Raw genomic sequence first — 20,861 nt, 5'->3', positions numbered from 1 at the left:
AACTCCACGCACTGCCGGACCTGCGCCACACTAGTCAAACGCCACACTGTTGTGCATGCACTTCCAAACTGACCTCTGACCGTGGGTACTGTTGGCACTCTTTGTTGTTAACTCCTTTAAATTGCATTTAAATACAGTTTCCTTGTTGTTATTATTCACACACATCAATTGTGATTTTCTTCCTGCTGCTCCCCACCATTCAAAGTCTGGAGCAGGTCTCCCAGCCATGTGTTCTGGGATCGATTCCTGGGGCCCGTTTCTCAAAAGACCCAGTAACTTACCAGGCCCGATAAGTATATTTTAAAATGTTTTTTTTTCTTCGCCGATTACACAATGATTACAGACATGGTACTTCGCCAATGTTTTCATAGAATTATAAGATTATAAAATTCAGCATTCAAAGCTAGCAAAAATTGACCTCTGTTAAGAAACATTTGTTACCAAATTACTTAACGGGCCCGGTAAGTTACCAGGTCTTTCGAGAGACGGGCCCTTGGTCTCACATTGTTTGTGTATACAAAGAAATGTACAGCAAACAGTGAGTGGTAGCTCATGTAAGTCAAAATCGTAAAATTCAAACTTCAATCTAAAGTTCCTCAACTCTGAAGCATATCTTTACAAAATTTCACATTGTTTTAAATGGTTTTCTTTTGATGCTACGTTTAAAAATGTCATGCTGATTGTGATATTGTGCTATTGTCCAAACATTTGCAATATTAAATATTTTTTAAAAAAGACAATATATTGAGATACATGACACACATTGTATTAAACAGTTTTTACAAAACTATGAAGTGTGTGATCTCAAATGGCATGACCATTTTCAACTTTCCTTAGGTAAATCAAGTTGAGAATATATTGTAGCAAAATTTAAGATGGAGAAGTGTCACTGTACTGCGACTGTACCGGCAACGCAAAGGTCATGGGTTCAAATCCTGTTCAAGCCTGAATTTTTTCAAGCTTTCTTTTCACAACTACTTAAAGTGCCCATATTGGAATTTTTTTTATTTTCTTATCTGAATCTAAACATCACCCTAAGAACTTCAGTGAAAAAATTTTTCGATTTGCATAAAACGCGAATTTTTTATGAATTTTATAAGACGTTCAAATTTGCCGCCATTTTGGCCCACCATTCGCATTAGTCTTCTCTAGGTTTAGCAAGAGCTGTGACGTAGATTCAGGAACACGTGACTTCAGCCTTTCTCTGGATCTCACTGAAAACAAGTCGCAGCATTTCTGCACGTTTCTCGAAAATGTCGGAAAGATGTGTTGCAGCGAGATGTGGAAGCATCAAAGACGAAGCGAATGGAATAAGCATGCACAGGATTCCGTTCTTTGGCACCAAATGCCCGCAAAGACTGAGAAGGCGAAAGAAATGGATCGATTTTATGCTGGAGCAGAGGAAGATGTGGACGCGCGCCTGGAAAGACCTCGTCCTTGTGCTCGATGCACTTCAATGACGAGGATTTCACAAGGTTGATGAATTCAGGTTTAAACTTAAAACGTGAACTGAAGTAGGATGACATCGCATTTGTGTTTATCCTTTAAAACAGCTAAGCGAAAGGAAGACGAAGACCAAGAGCCACCTTCGAAGAGGAGCAGGGAAAAGCGAATGGTAAGCTTTCGATACTGAATATTCACACCCGCTTGTGACATTCTAAGCGTTGTAGCCTTCTGAGGTTTATAGGTTGACCTCACTGTTAACTCAGTCGCAAGTTTTATAAAATATGGCGTAATTGTTTTGGTATTTATTCTCATAGATCGTGAGATCCGCGAAGTTTCGCTGAGAGCACTGATGTAAATAGATCGATGCGAGAACAGTTGCACTCGGCGAACACAGAAAACATTGTAAACCACGATGTAGGTAAGGTAGATAAACTGCAGCAAGAATTCAACGAGCTCAAACAAATATTGTACACACATGTGTTGCAGAATTCTGCAAACAATAAAAATGTTGAAAAGTACAACAGCGTTATCTCTGAAAACCCAACCACCACAAAGGGAGTTCAAAATAAAAAAAGGGCACAAAACAAATAACAAGCGCAAAGAGCGCAGAAAAAAATTGGCTAAAAAACGGATTGAGACACAAAGAGAAAAACACGAGAAATTTATGAAGAATTTTTCAAACAAACAACTTAGCGACAGCCTGTTAGCGTTATTTCTAAAGGGCTCAAATTTGTCCCGACACCGGTGACAGACACGAATTACATTAGACGCCAAGACTTCGAACATTTCGCAAGACGTATGCGCCTAAAAGATACAATGGATTTGGTAAACTGTGGGACAGTGACAAAGAGGAAATTAACCTGTTCATTGGACAAGCTAACAACTTCCATCCTACAATTAAATTTACGGCCGAAATTTCAGAGAACGAGACAAGCTATTATTATCACAGTTCAACACGTGTCCTTCCTGTAGTTCCGCGAGAACAATGTCGCTAGTCAGCGCTTCCAAATTGCCTTCGTGTTCCTTGCAGCAGTAGCACTCGCTGATATTTGCTAGCAGATCACGGCTACGGTTACCACAAGTAAATCTACATGGAAAATAATTCGTTCGAATGTATGTGAGTACTTGGCCATAGTTTTGACAGATGATAATGAAGAGCGCGTATGCAAAATGCAAGGTGAGAAATTTACCATCCACTAATACGCACTCTATTTTTCAAGCGTTTCGTTAAATCTTCTTCGAGTCATCGCTTCTCCTCTTGTTCCTTGCGATATCTTTTTAGCCATTCTTCGTCTGCTATCGACTCGTCCGCGTACGGTTCGAGTGTATCATCATCTTCACTCGTATTACTTGTTTCGTGGACGCCATCTATCGCCTCGACTTCGACGCTTTCAAATTTGTCCTAGCTGCTTTCTTCAACGGTTTGCTCACTTTCCGTGTCAGATAAGTTTTCTGCCATGGAATATACTTATTTGGAGCTATGTTTTCCTTCCTACCGGTGAATCTGACGATTTTCTTTCTGCCGCGAATGTACTTTACTGAAGGTCAAGTGAGTGCATAGACTCGAGAGTTCCTGAATGTACGTCACAGACCATGTCACGTGGCCTTATTGTGAGCCCGCGGCATTCTCATCAGCAGGGCGGGTGGACCGCAATAAAATAAGATTTTAAAGATTTGTAAAATTCATAAAAAAATTCGCGTTTCATGCAAATCGAAAAATTTTTTTCGCGGACGTTCTTCTCGTGATGTAAAGATTCAGACGAGAAAATAAAAAAAATTCCGTTATGGGCACTTTAAGTTGCGTAAATAATGGTGACGGTCTTTCTTCTATTTAAGCAACTTAAGCAGTTGCGAAAAGAAATTCTAAAAAAAATAGGCTTGAACCGAATTCAAACCCCTGACCTTTGTGATGCGGGTGCAGTGCTCTACCAACTGAACTATCAAGCCAACTGGGAGCTGGTCATATTGTGAGTTCGTAATACACCCACGAAGGATGAATAAATGAATATGAATATATTAGGAACACACAATATTACCAGCTACCAGTTGACTTAATAGCTCAGTTGGTAGAGCCCTACACCGGCATCACAGAGGTCATGGGTTTGAATCCTGTTCAAGCTGGATTTAATTCAGGCTTTCTTTTGCAACTACTTAAGTAGCATAAATAACTGTGATGGTCTTTCTTCTATTTAATCTTTCATCTATAGTTCAAATATTTATGTTTCATATCATTCATATTCAATTAGCTTAGCTGTGTAAATAACTGCAAGGATCTTTACTTTTATATTAAAATAATTGCATTGCATGTAGATTTGGTTACTTCAAGCCACCCTCACTTGAGCTTAATATACAACACTAGTATGTGCACTGTAGCTTCTTATATCACAGCTTTTCTCCTTGGTGTCCAATCTTAAGAGTGACTGTTTAAAAATGACCCAACTGGTGAAAGCAATCATGCTTTATGAGGAAAGAAAGTTAAGGAATGTAAGGAAGGTCCCAGTTTTCCTTTGCCAAGCTCATTCTTTTTAACAATATTGACCTGTTCATAGGTTAGCAAAATGTACACATGACTTTGTGTTGAGGAAACATAACTTTAATTTGTCATTCCCTTAGAAATTCAACTAAAATAACCCAAGGACGAGAAAATGTGAAATGTAAGAAGCACTGTGTGAACTGATCAGTAACTACAGAACGTGAAAGAGACATATGGTTTGAATCAATTTAAACCTCAGCCATTTTAGAACAAGCTGATAAGACTGGACACTATCTGCTGTGGGACAAGGTTAAGTTTATTGACTCCAACCCACACGAGTAGGACTAAAGGGGCCATTCAAGCAAGACTTTATCTTGATAACATGAACAGGGAAAATTGAACAACAGCCAGTTGGTACAGTAGTAGACCACTGATGGAACAGTGTCTCGTCTGAACAATGAGGACCACCTAATCATTAATGACTAAAGCAAGGACTGAAATGCACCAATCACTAAGAACCAGGATATTACTTATAATGACACACAGCCATTCAACATCATCACCTGATGAAGACCAGCAGTATAGCAGACGAGACATGGCGATCCACCTCAAAGCGACTCACTCACAAGACAATTAACTAAGCCATTAATAACAAGTGTTTGGTTTTGTCAACAGCTCGTTGATAAAACCATTCATTTCCACTCCCTATCGACGCAGCACCACAGTTTCTTTAGAAACCGTAAGAGGTCAGCCATTATTAAGGCATTTTCTCAAATGAGTGCAATTATTGTTAAAAAAAACTTAACATTTGCTATCTGACTACGTGTTATCTTAGCGAAAAATTTTCAAAGCATTTTACACCATGATGCAATGTTAGCTTAAGCTAAGAAAGTGAGCATAACTTTCTAGCATAGCTAAAGCCGGCTCAATAAGCATGTGAATGGTTTGAATGAATATACTCATGAATACTATGGCAACTCCACGTTTTAAAACGAATTTTCATTGATTTTACTGAGAATAAAATTTAACGCAAAAGACTCATAACGACAGAAGACTAACGAGCACTCAAACGTTTATAATTCAACAAACTCGCGACCAAAAGGCACGATCTTTGCAAGCCACTCCAAAATTATACTCACCGACCGCTGGAGTTCTTGAAGCCATTCTGAGGCGTTTTCTTTGCCACCCGGATTTGAATCATCGTACAAGGCATTTATTACCGTTCGGACTTGATCTACTGATGGTCTGTTCATTGCGGTTCCGTTCGCTTCCATTTCTTCACGAGTTCCTGTATCATCTAGCCGCCATTTTGAGAAGTTCGAAGAATGGCGCTTCTCACTGCACTGAAAAAGACTGGGGCATAAGCGCCCCTGGTAAATTGCAACAGCGGCTGCAAACAGGTCATGTCATAAGACATGTAGTGTCCCCTATAATGTTGATAACAGAGTTTACAAAACCTGTATAAATCCAGGTAAAAGAATGAAATTGTCACCTTACCTTTTTAATTTAGCTACTTTCCAGAAGAAAGGATTATTTCTTCGTCACTTGTTAAAGTCAGAGTTTTTACCTCCAAAGACATTTCAGTTACTACTACATGACCAGGTTGGTGAAGTGTGGCGCCAAACTCGCGCATTTCAGTCCAAAGCATCATGCCGTCTAACGTGGAAATCAAAGCAAGAGTTAAAGATTTTGAGGCACTCAAGAAAAAGGCAAAAGGACTTAGCGATTCTGAAGGTAATGTATTCTGGTGTCAGGAGCGATTTCACAATACGGATCATTTACATGTAAAGAAGATATAAGGATGCTTGATCATTGAACGGACATCGTACGTTTCATCATCATAGTTGGCCATGGTACAAATGATCAGTATCGATCAAAGCCAGTGAGCTGATTGTCATCTACGAAAATTATTAAGAGCTCTATAAATTATAATTAATTGCTTTAAAAATCGGTAGCGAGTTATGTTTAAAACCCGGACCTGCGCTCGTGCTAGCACCAAAAAGTAAGCTGAAATCACTTTCATGAATGGCCCAAATTCTATTCAACAGAAATAGAAAGGAAGAAATGTGCTAGTTGTGTACCTTTTCTGTTTAGGCTGCATGATTTGACACAAAAGTTAAGGTGACCCATATGCATATAAATGCAAGATCAAAGAAAACAAGAGAATTCAGGTTCCCCCCCCCCCCCCCCCCAAACCCCACCCAACTCCTCCAGGAACTAGAGTGAAGTTAGCATTTGGGTCTATTTTGAAGGTAAGTGATCTAGGAAGCTAAACCTAAAGACCTTTATGGATCCCCTTGTTTAGTGATGATCTAAGTTTTTTTTTTTGTAATTGCTTCATTTTTTATCTTTTTATTTCTATAAATACATATTAATTGATACTTAATTTTTTTGTAGGAGAGGTTATTGAACAAAAGGATGTATTCTTTAATGTACCACAAGGAAGGCTGAAGGTATTTAGATGTAATTTTTAACTGTTGATCAAAATTGTTAGCTTCTCAGTGAAACAGCTTTATAGTATTATCAGTTTCAGTCAGTTTTATAGCTGAAATGTCTAGTGAAGGACGAAATGAAGAAACAGCCATGACAGAATTGTAGCCTTATTTCAGCTGACTGTTGACTATTTGACGTTCAGTATTTTTTTTTTCGATTATGATGCTGTGGAATGTGGGACACAATGCAGAGCATTTAGCATTTTGCTCAAAACCTGAATACACAACTAAGTTTCTCTGTGCCAAAATAGAGCTCATCTGGAGCAATATAGATTTTAATCCAAAAAAGTCATTACTGATAGCCTTGTGTAAAACCCTTGAATTGTTACCAGTATTGTGAACACAATGATACAATCAATATCATTTTCTACCTTAACCTTACTGAATTATTGGAAGTTTATCTACTGTAAAGAAACTTGTCCTTGCATATGTGTTTTAGTATTCTTTTTTCACATATAATTTATTGTAATCAGTTAGTGTGATGCCTGACTGGCTTTACTACTCAATAACCAGGCATAACTAATCGATGATCAATGACGTCAATTGGTAATCAATGATAAATCGATGGGTAATCAGTTGATTAGTCATTGATTATTGGCGATGATCAATGAGTAAATATCGATGAGTAATCGGAGCCCAAAAATTTTGTGATGTTATTGATTACTCGTCAATGACCCATCGATTACTCATCGACTATTATACTGCCTGACCCTGCTTTATTTAGACACAGCAGAACTTAGCCAAGAAGCACTGCGCTTTTTGCGAGTGAAAAAAATTCCCATCGTGCAGTTTGCTACCCACGTGTTGGAAAGGTCCCAGGGTAGAGGATCTGAAATTCTCAACAAACCTAAGAAGTTTGAACAATTGTCGGAGGAGGGAAGAGAGCCGTACCAAAGAATAATGAACTGACTACAGCAAGAAGATCCCATAACAGATCTGAGAGGAAAGATCAAAGGTACATGAATCACTTACGAATACGTGTAGGGTAATTAAATCGATTCGCAAGAACTATTTCCATTGCACAATCCTTATGCATTGTGTACTCTCATTATTTCACTTTTGTCTTTCCTGGAAATGTTTTTACCAGATGTTTATTAATCAGCTTTGCATGTCAATAGATAAATACATGTTTGCCTAAATTAATCTAATTTTATTTTGTTTTTGCTTTACAGGAAAAAGAAAACGAGCGGCTTCATCAACCACAAATTCTGAAACAAAATTTTCCCATTTACAAAAAATGGCCCTTGAGGCCCTGTATAAAGAGAGCAGATATCCATCTCAAGGTGTGATAGAAGAATTTGCCAAGTTGATAAACGACAACGAGATACGGGGGAACAAAATACAATGAAGGCCTTCTGAAGCTTAATTCACATGTACTGTAAGCTGGATGGAATAAAGCTGGAAACACCTGTTTACATTTAATAAGTTGTTTTTATTTTGCTCTTATAATCGCCCAACACGGTCGTCAGCCACGAGATGATATCGATGAATAATGAATAAAATCAATGACTAATCAATGCAATCAATGACTAATCGATGCAATCGATGACTAATCGATAACCAAAAATTTTGTGGCCTATCGATTAGTCATCGATTACTCATTGATCATCGGCAATAATTGATGACTTATCAACTGATTGCCTATCAATTACCTATTGATTACTCATTGATTTCATCAATTAGTTATCCCTGGATCAATAAAGATGATACTGATGATGACGATGAAGATGATGACAAAATTACTTCCAAAATTCTTTCTTCCAGTTACGATTCCTTCAAAACCGTCCATCTCAGCTTATTTTCTATGAGAGGGATGACAAGAGTGGTCCAAAGATGTCAGACTACCATATTGCTACAACTGAAAAACCAGATGATTTAGCAAATGTGCTTTCACGTTCACTGGGCACAAAAGGTAATTACACATACATTGTTGGGTGGAGACATTTTTTTCTTTTTTAAACAATTCTCTTATAGCTATAATAGTTATTGTGGTCAGTTGAAAACAGGTGTGGCAGATGGTCTTTAAAACATAATACACCTGTAATTATTGTGATTGTGCATCTTACAAAATTTTAGTCAAATTTCAGTAGTCTTTCAGTCTCAACTTTTTGCGTGAGGCTGTCCTGATTTCTTTTGCAAGACTAAGGAAGTCTGTGGCTTGTACAGAAAATGCTAGTCTTGCCTTAACTTGAAGTTCTTGTTTCATATTGTTAAAGGTATTGTCAAGAAAAAACGTCTTCTGTATCTTGTGGGTCAGACCCGAGTGCACTGTGATGAGGTTGATGGCTTGGGACATTTCATGGAATTAGAGGTTTGTTTTAATGCAGAGTTAGATAAATATACAATGGGTGATTAAAACGTTTGTAGCATTTTCAGAAAATCTCTGTAAGATGGTTTAGGAACGGCTCACCCACTTGAGAGTCAAGTTACACTTTATGATGGCTTGAATGAACAAAAAGAAGCAAGAAGCTTTTCCATCAAGCCATGTATTTACATAATCAGACTTGCAGGCACTACAAGCTGACTAACGAGTTCACTATAAGTAGTTTAATACAAAATAATATCTTATAACAATTTATTAATATCTATTTCTAATTTACCTGTAAATAGATTACTCAAGTGTGACGTCACAGATATTTGAATTTTTGAAATTATGGGATTTATTAAGGTGTTTGGAAAGAGCACAATGAAAAATGCCTACTAGCCAAATATCAAAATCTTATTGCAATTTGGAGATGAGAGAAAGAGCTGAGGCAGTGTTATAAGGATTTGTATGGAGTCATCAGAGTATGACAGTACCAATATCTCATCCCCAAATTGCAATAAAATGTTGATTTTTGGCAAGTAGGCATTTTTCATCATGCTCTTTCAGAATATCTCAGCAAAAGTGATCAGCTGGTCACTAATGGGGCTTACAGAATTAACTTGGTCTGCTAGGTTGTGATGAAAGAAAACCAGAGTGCAACTGAAGGCGAAGAGATTGCAAAAGACTTGATGTCAAAGCTAGGAGTTGAAGAAGCAGATCTCATCAAGGGGGCATACATAGACTTGCTTTCTTCACAAAAAGAATGAATAAGTTGGCACTCACTGGCGTTGGTAGGATAAATAAATTAATAGGTAGAGCATTCTTCATAGAAATTGTTTTAAAACATTGGTATGCACAAAACAGAAAGTACACCTTGTGCCTCCTGAGATGAGTTAAGAAAAACCTTAGCAGGTTCATTAACAAACCCAGCCAGCTCTCAAGGATGGTGCAGCTTTAAAATAAACTCAAATATTTGCATTCTGTTTAAATTTCGGCCAAGGATAAGAAATCTTTCAGATGGTGAAATTCCACTGGTAGTTGGCTGTTAGTAAAATACCTGTGCTTCATAATCAAACTGCAAGGAGTGTCCAAGACTGCATAGGAAAGAGATTTTGCTGCATTGTGCAAGGCATACAAACAATAATTATTATTGAGTACAGCAATGCCAATGTGAAAAAAGTAACAGGGTTGTGTAAAATAGCCGCTGCAGTCAGATGCATCATTTGCGTATTTCCCTAGTCAGTAAGTTTATGAAAAAGAAGGAAGGAAGAAAAACTTATTAAATTAAACAAACCATTGTATTCTTCAAACGTGATATGTTACACCTAGACATGGATTCTGTCCAATTAAGATGAGACTGTGGCTAATCATTAGTGTTCTCAGCTGGCAGGCTGAAGTCTGTTAAAAACAGTGTACGGTGCCTGTCATTTCTTAGCCCGCATAAACGTTTATAACGAGCACACAGTTATAAAAGAAAGCAAAAAATGTCTTTAACGCCTTCCCGTTTCTCTTTAATTGTTAATTTTATGTATGACCCTGTCAAAAGGTACTGTCACGTCACTAAAGCAGCCCTTCTGATTCTTAACAATTATCCTGCGAAATCGGGCGCAATGTCGCCTGATACTTGGCCGAGTTGGTTAAAATCAGGGGATCTTCCGCAATTTTTAAGCAGGAGAATTGTTTTATTATTCATCACATTGATAACAAAGTACAGTTTTATTGAAGAAAAGCTGGAGGTCTTCCAAGGTCGTTACTTTGCGTTTTTTCTCCCCCCCCCCCCCCCCCCACACACACGAAATTATGAAAATGATATTAGGGCAGTCGGTGTCACAATGTGCTGAATAATAAAAATGTATGCTCGAAGTTGTTCCGATTTTTTCTGTTACACTTGATCTAACTTCTCCCTGATGTCCTGATACAACCTGTTTAAAACGATCTTTTGAACAAAAGAGTAGAGCGACATTTTCATCGAGCCTCTCCAGTTTGATTGAATATTTGTAAGCACAAAAAAAAAAACAACAACAACAACAACAAAAACCAAAAAAACAGGCATCGTAGGCTCCTCGCAGGGAGGAAAGATTGCGTGACGAGCCAAAAGAGCATCTGTGAGGGAGGCCGAGTCAATCGCTTTCCTACTCACGAAAAAGTTTTGGCATTCACCCAATCCTAATTTTGAACGTGGAAAATCCAAACAGGACATAAATAATGTCATAAAACTGGAAGGAAAAAACCTTCTGACTGCTAAGAATACCAAGTGCACTTTTTTGCCGGAGGCTTTTTGTATGCAAGTTGTGAAATTCGCAAAAAGAGGTATAAAATTTTCAAGCCTTGACAAAATTCCGCATTTCAAAGAAAACTTGGAGAAATCATTAGTTAAGTACGCCGTGCAATTTTCGAATCTTTTCAACTCTTTTTCCCCCCAACCTTCCCTACTATTCCCGGGAAAAGAACAATCTGTTAAGGTGCCTAGCAACGGGACAGGGCATCACGCCTGCATAGCAACAACACAACACGAGCACAAAATGGCCGCTCGGACCTAATCACAGATTGGTAAAGTTTCTCAGCAAAACAATTTCACATTTTCAGTTATTTTTTACGGAGATCGTTGGCATACGATGGCAAAGGTTGTCATCGCTCCCGCAGTCCATAATTTTTCGGATCTTCGACCATCTTCGCGTGCGCTAACAATCACACCGAGACCAGCTTCTCGAAAATCAAATGTAGCATTTGATCGCGCGCCTTCGCGAAACAATTCCCGCGGAGGGAGCGATGTTGTTGTTTCCCCGCGTGGATCAAAAGGTTTTTCGTCGAGTATTTTGATCATTTCTCCCGGAAGGCGCAGTTCTGGTCTAAGTTTAGGTAAGTGACTTCCTGACATCTCTCTGTTACATTTTTTGCTCTTTTGATTCCTGATTGTACCAATTGAATATATTGTTTTTATTCGATTTTGTAATGATTTAAGCTTAACTATCCATTTTAATCAACTTTAAAACTCTTATTTTTGTTTCTTCCAAATGGTTCTTTCTCCTTGTGAATCATTTCGAATAACAGATTAGAATTTCAATTTAAAATATTAGAACAGCGAAATTTGATTTATACTTTGCTCGCGCGCAAGAGAAGAAAGCAGGTTACGTCGCTTGGAATCGAGCGCGCGCTTATCAGATTCGTAATTTTGTGTTTTCCTCTTTGTAAACGTGATTTAATGTAATAGCACGGGTAATATGCAATAATCGTGCTCGTGCCGGTCAAACATGTCTGCTCTTTTCACGTCAACCTTGGCTTTATTGAATGTTGCAGGATCGCCTAAATCTCCTGACGCGAATCTGAGCTTCATCGAAATAGAATCACGACTGAGAGAGAAGATAAGAGTCAACGCTGCCGAGTTACGTCAGGTACGCTATTTTCAATTGATAAGCTTGAAGCAATTGCTTCAGGAATCAGTTGTTTGGAAGGGGTACTTTTATCTTTATAGGCTAGGGCTCCAGGTGGGGCGTGGGGAGGATGACCGTCTTCCAAAAATTAACCTTCTCGATGCAAATATTAAATAAATCTGTTCAAATAACTTTGGGGCTCATTCTCTGTGGCATTTTACTGGCATTTATTTAAAATGCAACATTAGTATTTGCTTCAATAAATTTCTGAATGATGAGTTTCTTCAAGGGGGTGTTGATTATTAAATAATGATTCTCTTTAATTTTCGAAATACTAAACGAGTCTATATGATAAACCCCCTCATAAACTCAGTAATCAACAGAGATTGCCTCTCTTTTTAAAAACAAGTTGGCTGTCCTTAACATGCTGTCTCAAAAGGCAAATTATGTAACATCGACCAGGACAGTGAAAGAAAAGTTACAGAATACACTGTACATGTTACATATAATAAGTAAATTAAAAAAAATAAAAGATTAAGTTCGCTTTTCTCTACCACTCACAATTTTTCTTTGTGAGATACATGTAAGGTGTAAAGAGGGAGACGTTTGTCAATAACTCGTCTTGCAATACTGTATTGCACATTTGCAAATTGCCGTTACAAGTTACCTTTAATGTGCAACAGCAACTTATGATGGATCAATTAACTCTGCAGTGTATGATAAAGTGCTAAAGCAAACCCTTGAATTTCCCAGTCAACGTTAGCCCTAGTAAGTAAACAGGAGTTTACACGAGGCAACAATCCTGATCACTGATCATTTATTTATTTTCCATATTGGAAAATAAATAACTAAATAAATCCACCTTGTATCATCTCGCATTTCCTTACTAGGGCTAATGCCAAGTGAGAAATTCATGGGTTCCCTTTAGCACTTTAACATACACTACAGAGTTAATTCTCTGATTCATCATTTGCGTCCTTAGTGCTAGCAGCACAGCATTCATTCAACAGCAGCTTAGTTGGTTTCACATACAATTTGTCTTTTTTTTTTGCCAGGCTTTCCAAACATTTGATGCTGAGAAGACTCACACCATTACTCAAAGTGAATTTAAAAGAGCTCTAGAGTCCTTTTGTATTCCACTCACAGAAGACCAGTTTGAACAACTCTTAAGAAAGGTAAAATAATTAAATTAATATATAATTTTAGACCACCCTCTCAACTGCAGGTATATCAATATCTGCCCCAAGGAAGGTCATTAGAAGTCCCAAGGGGAGTGGTATCAAAAATCAAAATTTTTAAAGGAAAGCATGTAGTTGGACTTCCAATAATGTCAGGGGGGGGGGGGGGTGAGGGGTGGGGGTTGAAGAGGGGAAGGGGGCTTTAAACCAAAAGATTGGCGGGAGAGGTATGGCTATTTTCGGGAACAAGCGCATCTTAGGTCCCTTGCCAATTAGCAATTATTCCCCAAAAATCAGTCTTGTTTGAGCTCAATTAACCAATAAAGGATACAAACGACATTTGCTATGAGTTCAGCTAACGTGATATTGAGTGGAATAATAAATGTTATTTAATGACAAAGACAATTGAAGAAACACCAGCAAACAAATTCCCAACTTGTCGGCTTAGTCAATTGTCGTTGTGTTGTACTAGGTTGGAACAAACAGAGATGGAACTGTGTCATACTTGGAGTTCTTGGAAAAGTATCATCAGAGAGGAGGCACGCCAGATGGACTGCGATTACTTGGTGATTTACACAAGTAGGTTTATTAAATTGTCTTCCCTGATTGAAAATCTTTGTGGAACCCACACAAAAAAAGTTTGTTTTAAGAATCTGAACTCCTTCCATAATCTACAGGTATATATGTAATTTTTTTTATAATTTTATTAGCTTTGACAAAGCTTTGATGCAAGTTTTGTTTGCTAATTACGTATTCAGGTTTAACCAGACCAAATCACCAAGAGATGTTGCCATGGATGAGATTGAAGACCAATTAAGAAGAAAGGTACATTTAGCAATTATTCCACAAACACGCGTTGGATATGAGATGATAGACACATGCAGAGTTGGCCATAATCATCTCCGTCCAAGAAGCAGGAGTGGAATAATTGTTTTATTAAAAACAATCAAGAAATGTTGCTAGATCTTGCTGATTTCGCATTTCAAGAATAACCAGAAGACAATTTAATGGTCGCTTTTTCTTTCGGCATAGTATAATGGCTTGTATACCATGGCCGCTAAGCCAATCAAATATCTGTACAAGTGTCAGCAGGGTGTTTAACTGTATACATTCCCCAATTCCCAATGTATATATTCCCAAGGCATATCCTATCAACAATCGGGGGGTTTCTCAGGTTAACTACAAAGGTTAGGCTTTGCAAACAATCCCACGTAGCTGAATGTTTATTGTTTGCATTACAGATGGGAGGCCAGTTACAAAGTGTGCTGAAGGCCCTTAGGCTATTTGATTATAACAGGGATGGACAAATTCAGAAGCATGAATTGCGGCGGGTTATAGAGAACTTCTGCTTCAGGCTGTCAGACGAACAGTTCAACAAGTAAGCATTTTCTTTTAATCCTTAATATGTCAATTGTATCTCTTTTCCTACTGTTATTTTGCGACTTGATAATATTAACTTTTATTTTAATTGTATTGAAATTTGATTAATTGGATGTGTGGGGCCCCTCTGAATACCAGCCATTGAGCTGAATGGGCTACTGTGCTGAAGTAAAGCTTACTTCCCTTACCTTACCATACTTGGAAGAATTAATAATAATTATTGGAATGTTTATCTTTCATGAGAAAGTGTAGGATTACAAGATGGATTACTGTTATGTGCTTTTGGTTAATTTCATTTCTCTTTTGCTCTAGATTATGGTGTAAATATGACATGACACGTAATGGTCACACTCTGGAGTACATGGACTTTCTTAAACGACTTGGAGTGAATGCAAAGTCCAAGAACCAAGTAAATAAAGCAGGTACTGAAATTTCCTTGAAGAACGTCAAATTTCCACAGGGTAACTACACTGTATCAGCCAATAGGACAAGTTTCTACAACAAATTCTGAAATTGTGTAGAAATAAGCATATGTACATGTAGTAATAATGTGTAGAATAGATTATCGGTTATTCAATTTTAAAACTTGCTATAAAGTGAAACCTCTTCTTATGGACACCTCTTTAATACGGACACCTCTCTAAAATTACAGACAGTTCACTTGGTCCCTGAGAGACCGAAATCCTTATAAAGCCTGCCTCTCTAAAATGGACACCTCTATAATGCAGACACTTATCCTTGTCCCCTTGGTGTCCGTAATAAAGAGGTTTGACTGTATTTGACTAGTTCTGAACTCTGGTACCAAATACAGTAAATCACAGATGTTCAAATTGTACATGTATACATCTTTTGAACTCAAGAAAATTTTTTACTGTAAAATCCCAGCTATGATCTTTTCTCAGCCCAGCCAGAGAAGGTGACTAGTTAGTGAGGGCCTTACAATTTTATTGCAAATATAGAAAAGAAAAAAAAACTTTGCAAAGTGTGCTATGTCTTTGGACAAATTCTTCTTTCTATTAAAATTGATCTTATGAAATTGCTGTGAAAGCTTCACGCACATGCATGTACTGCAGACTGTCTCAAAGACAGTTTTGCAAAACACTTCCTCTCATTGTGCTCCTAGAATTTATTTATTATTCTCATTGACGTTCATACTGGATTTGCTCACCAGTCCAGCAACACAAAACACTGTGACATCATTGTAATGAGCTGCTATTTAAAACAATACATGTACTGTACTATTATAGTCAGTATTGTAATTTCATTTTCAGAAGTAAGGAGTCATAGAAAAACCATTATAAATAATGTCCAGGGGACAGGAGATTTACAGTACTACACTGTAGACATGATTTCTTTCTGTACATAGCTGTTAAATGTGTATGAACAACATGGCTGAATATGAGGCCCTGAGAGAGAAACTTATTAAAAGTGCTCTCTCTGATTCTCTCATATTCATTCATGTTCATATCTGCCTGACAGAGAAATATCCTAATTGACCATGGATTAAGTATATTTTTCAGTAATGTGTTTGGCATTGTTATAGCCAGCCAGATTGATTACTTCTGTTGCATCACTGAATTACATTATATGTACCATTAGTTAATGATGCTTGAAATCTCTCAAACTTAGTTTTAATTATACTTTCAGTCTATTACCTGTTTATTTAAAGTCTTTGAACTTCTGTGTCTTTGTCTTAATAACAATCAGTTTAAAATAATACAGCCTTTTCCCTAATGCTTGTTCTTCAGTGGTTTAGTTTCAACTGACACGAAATTACTACATTTTACTGGTTAAGATTATAGTAGATGGAAAGAAGGGTTTGTCATTAAATATTTAAATATGTTTGCATAAATTATTGGTCAACCACAACAGATAACAGTTTACAATCATTCTAAGAATTTCTTAAACAAAATGTGATTATCAATAACTAGTATGATGGAATCAGTAATTATGTACATTTTATTTGGATCCAAGCTACATCTGGACAGAAATTAGTGAATGTAGTATTCAGAATTGAATTTAGTAGTAGTGGCAGTAGTTCACTGTCAGAAATCCTGAAAGTTTGTTGTGAAAACAGGTTACCTCTCTGCCTATTAAAGTTAAGGTGAAAATTAAATATTAACTTCTTCTGATTTGTCACAAATCATAACAAAAATCAAAAGTAACAATTTAAATCTCCTTAGCAACAACATTGTGGGCCAGTACATAAACTTGCATACATATAATAACCTCAGAGAAGTTTACAACTGTACAGTAACAGAAAGAAGTGTTAATGTGTATACTTCAAATTAGGTTTCTTCGTTAATCTGTTTTCATGATCAAAGATGTTTTTGGCACAGGAAACTCCTTTTAAACTTGGATTACAGCTTAGAAGACCTAATCAAGGCTATGCTCTAGATAATTTTAAAAATAGTTTTACATTCTATATGCCTTTGAGGCATGTTGGCTTACAGAAGAAGAACCACACAAGGTCATGTACTTTCCCAAGCATCAAGAAGAATTTGCCTATCAGGCAAATTTTACTGCAAGATCATTTTGATGGAGAACAACCATTTGTGTACTCATTAGAAGGGAAGAAAATTTCTTATGAAAACAAGAGGAGAACTCTAGACATATCATTAAATCTCCACAACAGAACTTTGAGTATGTACAAGTAACTTTTAAGTGCGCTGTAAACATTGTAGAAACACAGTTAGAGTAAGTTTTGTAGAATGAGAATTAAACTTACAACCAGTCTGCTAAAATACAGTACAAAAATACTTTTTGTTATAAGAATCTCACATAAGTTTATGTTACCTATCACTAAAATTTATTATAATTGTTTGCCTTACTGTAACTAAGGGCAGAGTGTTATGGAGACTTTTTATACAATGTACGAGTGTGTACTTTAATGTTTTTCAGTTGAGTATTTTTAATTTAAATTCAATATTTGTAGATCATTTGTATTTACAGAATTTTGACCTAATTAAATATATTTCCCATCTATTTACTTTACTTACTTTTTGTGGATGATTTCTTTCAATGCTATCCAAGGTGAAGGCCAACAGATAGTGAAACTTGCCGCAGTTAACAGCAGACCAAGATCAAGTGGCAGTGGAAAGCAGACTCACCCTGTTCTCACGATAACCGATCTGGAGCAAAAACTCAGAAAGAAGGTATTGCACTGTCTTTGTAATCTTTGTGTGTCTTTTCCAAGAGATACTGTAAACACTAGTAGATAATTTGCATTTTTAGATAAGCTGCACCTGAGTTTAAATTGAAGCTCAGATATACGTATTTTGTAGGGGAAAGTTTCATCTGGATTGAATCTGTGTTGTTAAGTATTGAGTCTCTTTTAGCCATCTACCATTTTTCACATTCATGAGGATAACTTGGAACTAAATATAGTAAGAGTATTTTATATTAGATAATGTAGGCTAAGAAGTTGTGAATGCTTTGATTGAGCTTTGACATCTACAGTGTGTGTGATGATCTGTAGTAAGCCTTGTAAAAAAGAACTCAGACCCGTAGCAATTTGCACAGGGAATTAAAAATAAAAAAAAAAACAAAATTGTCAGCCACTTGCGATAATTATTGGCTGTCAAATGATTTCTCTTCTATTTTCTTTCATATTTTTTATTTTACAGTTCAATATAAAAGTGTTCACAGTTTTTGGATTCACACTGTAAAATGGCCTGCAGTCATTTTTATAATTATATTTGTATAGTTTGACATCTCAAATAATTTGCTTCTATTTCAGATGCTTGAAAATCATGGTAACATTAGCCGGGCATTTGTGGCATTTGACAAGCGTGGTGACGGATTTGTTACCCTGGATGAACTCAAACGAGTGCTGTTTAACTTTGCATTCCCCATGTCAGACAAGTTGTTTGTAGAGCTCATGGACAGGTAAATATTAGTTGGCTAGTAATAATCAAAGCTTAGGCAGTGCATTTGATGATGTTGATTCCAGGCTTGCCTTTTTGCCCCTGCAAAATCTGTGGGGGATGCCAGATACGTGTCCCAAGACCCATTCATTCGTTGATCGACTGCCCCACACAATCTTGACTCCAATCTGTATTAGGAGTGCGTTCTTTCTACGTTGAATGCAATAAACAACTACATATGCGAATAAATAACTAATTGAAGGTACTGGTAGGCAGGCAGCTTATTTTGAGAGAGTACAATTAATACTGCTTAGGTTCTAGGTATGCAACCAATATTACCATTAAAAAATAATAAACTGTAACAATAATTATTGTTTTCAGTTTATTTCTTCCTATATACTGCCTTTTACTTACAGTGTTGTAAGTGTAATTTCCAATTTTTTTTTTAATATTTGTCAAAGAAACAGAGGTTTAACTTGTCAAATGGATTGGTTCTTGTTATTGCACATTTCCCAGAGTGGACACTATACAGTTTGAGGGCTGAGTATGTTGTTGGCTCTCATTCCTGCTCCAAGGATTATTATCCATGCGGTTCTCAGGTTTTCCACCCTTAACCAGCATTGCCAGATTTCAATCAGGAAACAGTGGATGATGAGCCAATTACTCTGAGGATATCATACTGTAAACTTCCATTTATTTCCATCACCAGTGATTTATTTATTTATTTATTTATTCATTTATTTAATATTTGAGCATTATTGTTTATTTGATTGTTGATTTATTTGCAGGTGTGGGATTCGTGCAAATCACAAGATATCCTATCAGCAGTTCCTTGACAAGTTTCAAATGCCAGTTACCAAGGGAAACGGCCAAACGATCCCAATCAAACCAAATCACAAGTATGTTACATTGAATAATGTTTTCTACTCCTTACTTAGGGCATCAAATACGCCCCCCCCCCCCCCCCCCCGCCTCCTCCACAGAATTAAGGGACTAAGACAAAGCCAAGCCTTTTTACACTCTACTAGTATCATGAAGTCCTGTGACCCACTGTAACCTAAGTCAAAAAGGGTATACCAGTTGCCCCCTGCCCCACCCTTCCCTCGTGTACCCGCTTAAATGCACTCTGATTGGATGCATTGCCATTTGGAGCTGAGCTCATGTTAATATAATACAGGTTTTTCCGTAGACTTTACAAGTGTATTTAGCAAGTAATAAGATGAAAACAGAAAATGACTGCTTTGTGCTTGTGTTGCCTTTTGCAATAATTCCATTATTTATTGTAATAAAGTGTGGTCCCTTGCCTGTGGCTTGGGTTCATGTAACTTGTTGCGCTATTTAGACATGTCAGATGAACACAACTGTCCAAATGTGCAACAAGATGCAAGCTTCTCTCCCAGGTTACCCCCCCCCCCTCCCTCCTTCCCTCCCTCTCCTTACCGCAATATTGTTCAGGAAATTTGATTGATTGCAAAATGCTAGGCTTGACAGTAATAAATCTCTTCAGCATACTACAGTAATGTCAAGTCTCAAGAGTTCATGACATTGTCCCTTTATTTCTAGGTACAATCCAGTGCGTGAAGCAGAAGATACTGTAATGCCAACAACAGAGGATATATGGAAACAGCTTCATGACAAGATCATGAACAGTTTTTCATCTGTAAAGCAAGCATTTCTTGTTTTTGATGATGTAAGTGCTAACTAAATTTTGTTTAAAATAACACCGCTGATAAATAAGAGTATGTGAGTGAATTGTAGTGCTTGAGAGATCCACATCCCCCTTAATAACTTACAAGCATTAAAATTTATTTTGTCATGTGGCAATGCAGCTCATTTACTAATAGACAAAACATTATCAGGAAGCTTAATTAACAAAAGCTGGCCTGAAATAAACTCAAACGCAGTTTTCCATCCAGTCAATCTTCAGTATTTGTGACAAAGTTATTCATACAAAAAAATTCTTTTAAAATTTAATCTTGAAATTTTTTTGCATTGCAGAATAAAGATGGGCGTGTCACTAAACGAGACTTCAGACGTGTGCTTGAAAGCTTCTGTTTCCGAATGAGTCAACAACAATTCCATGAGCTCATGGCCAAGATTGATCCCTACAACAAAGGATACGTGTCCTACTTGGATTTCTTGGACAGATTTGAACAAAGAGAAACAGAGGTTTGCTGGATGACTTTTGTAAATGAAAACAAACATGTTGCATCCAGGCAGTCACAATACATGTAGATGCCATTGAAGTAAAAAAAAGTTGAATCAGTCACAAGTTGTAGCAAAAAGTCATATATGTATTAACTGTGTGGTAAAATATGTACCCTGGCCAAGTCATTGTATAGTCAGTGTT

The 20,861-nt window shown here is 37.1% G+C and overlaps 3 protein-coding genes across 4 annotated transcripts in view; 2 read left to right on the top strand and 1 right to left on the bottom strand.

Annotated features, from left to right (window-relative positions):
- The window catches only part of LOC146470313 (transportin-3-like), a 34,001-nt gene extending 28,752 nt beyond the window's left edge, over positions 1-5,249 (bottom strand). Inside the window, exon 1 of the mRNA XM_085122409.1 lies at positions 5,059-5,249. Within this exon, the coding sequence (XP_084978535.1) occupies positions 5,059-5,193 (135 nt within the window). The 5' untranslated portion in view covers positions 5,194-5,249. The remainder of the gene's footprint in view (positions 1-5,058) is intronic.
- Positions 5,250-5,393: 144 nt separating this feature from the next.
- Positions 5,394-10,844, top strand: LOC146470312 (uncharacterized). Its single transcript, XM_085122406.1, has 5 exons — positions 5,394-5,653; positions 6,317-6,372; positions 8,176-8,323; positions 8,628-8,722; positions 9,349-10,844. The coding sequence occupies exons 1-5, from the start codon at positions 5,569-5,571 to the stop codon at positions 9,481-9,483; spliced, it is 519 nt and encodes a 172-aa protein (XP_084978532.1). The 5' UTR covers positions 5,394-5,568; the 3' UTR covers positions 9,484-10,844.
- Positions 10,845-11,183: 339 nt separating this feature from the next.
- The window catches only part of LOC146470311 (EF-hand calcium-binding domain-containing protein 6-like), a 29,974-nt gene continuing 20,296 nt past the window's right edge, over positions 11,184-20,861 (top strand). The window contains exons 1-12 of one of the 2 annotated variants that reach the window (XM_085122369.1): positions 11,184-11,575; positions 12,014-12,108; positions 13,143-13,262; positions 13,738-13,844; positions 14,024-14,090; positions 14,507-14,643; positions 14,958-15,067; positions 17,679-17,800; positions 18,385-18,533; positions 19,300-19,410; positions 20,075-20,201; positions 20,510-20,680. In XM_085122369.1, coding sequence (XP_084978495.1) covers positions 11,332-11,575; positions 12,014-12,108; positions 13,143-13,262; positions 13,738-13,844; positions 14,024-14,090; positions 14,507-14,643; positions 14,958-15,067; positions 17,679-17,800; positions 18,385-18,533; positions 19,300-19,410; positions 20,075-20,201; positions 20,510-20,680 — 1,560 coding nt within the window. In that variant the 5' untranslated portion in view covers positions 11,184-11,331. Of the gene's footprint in view, positions 11,576-12,013; positions 12,109-13,142; positions 13,263-13,737; positions 13,845-14,023; positions 14,091-14,506; positions 14,644-14,957; positions 15,068-16,954; positions 17,289-17,678; positions 17,801-18,384; positions 18,534-19,299; positions 19,411-20,074; positions 20,202-20,509; positions 20,681-20,861 lie in introns of those variants that run through there. The other variant, XM_085122370.1, reaches the window with a different exon arrangement.

The sequence above is a fragment of the Pavona decussata genome, unplaced genomic scaffold (genome assembly GCF_977016875.1).
Source record: "Pavona decussata unplaced genomic scaffold, jaPavDecu1.1 SCAFFOLD_114, whole genome shotgun sequence".
NCBI lineage: Eukaryota > Metazoa > Cnidaria > Anthozoa > Scleractinia > Agariciidae > Pavona > Pavona decussata.
The sequence above is the reverse complement of the archived record's forward strand: the minus strand, read 5'-3'. Positions and strand labels throughout refer to the sequence as shown.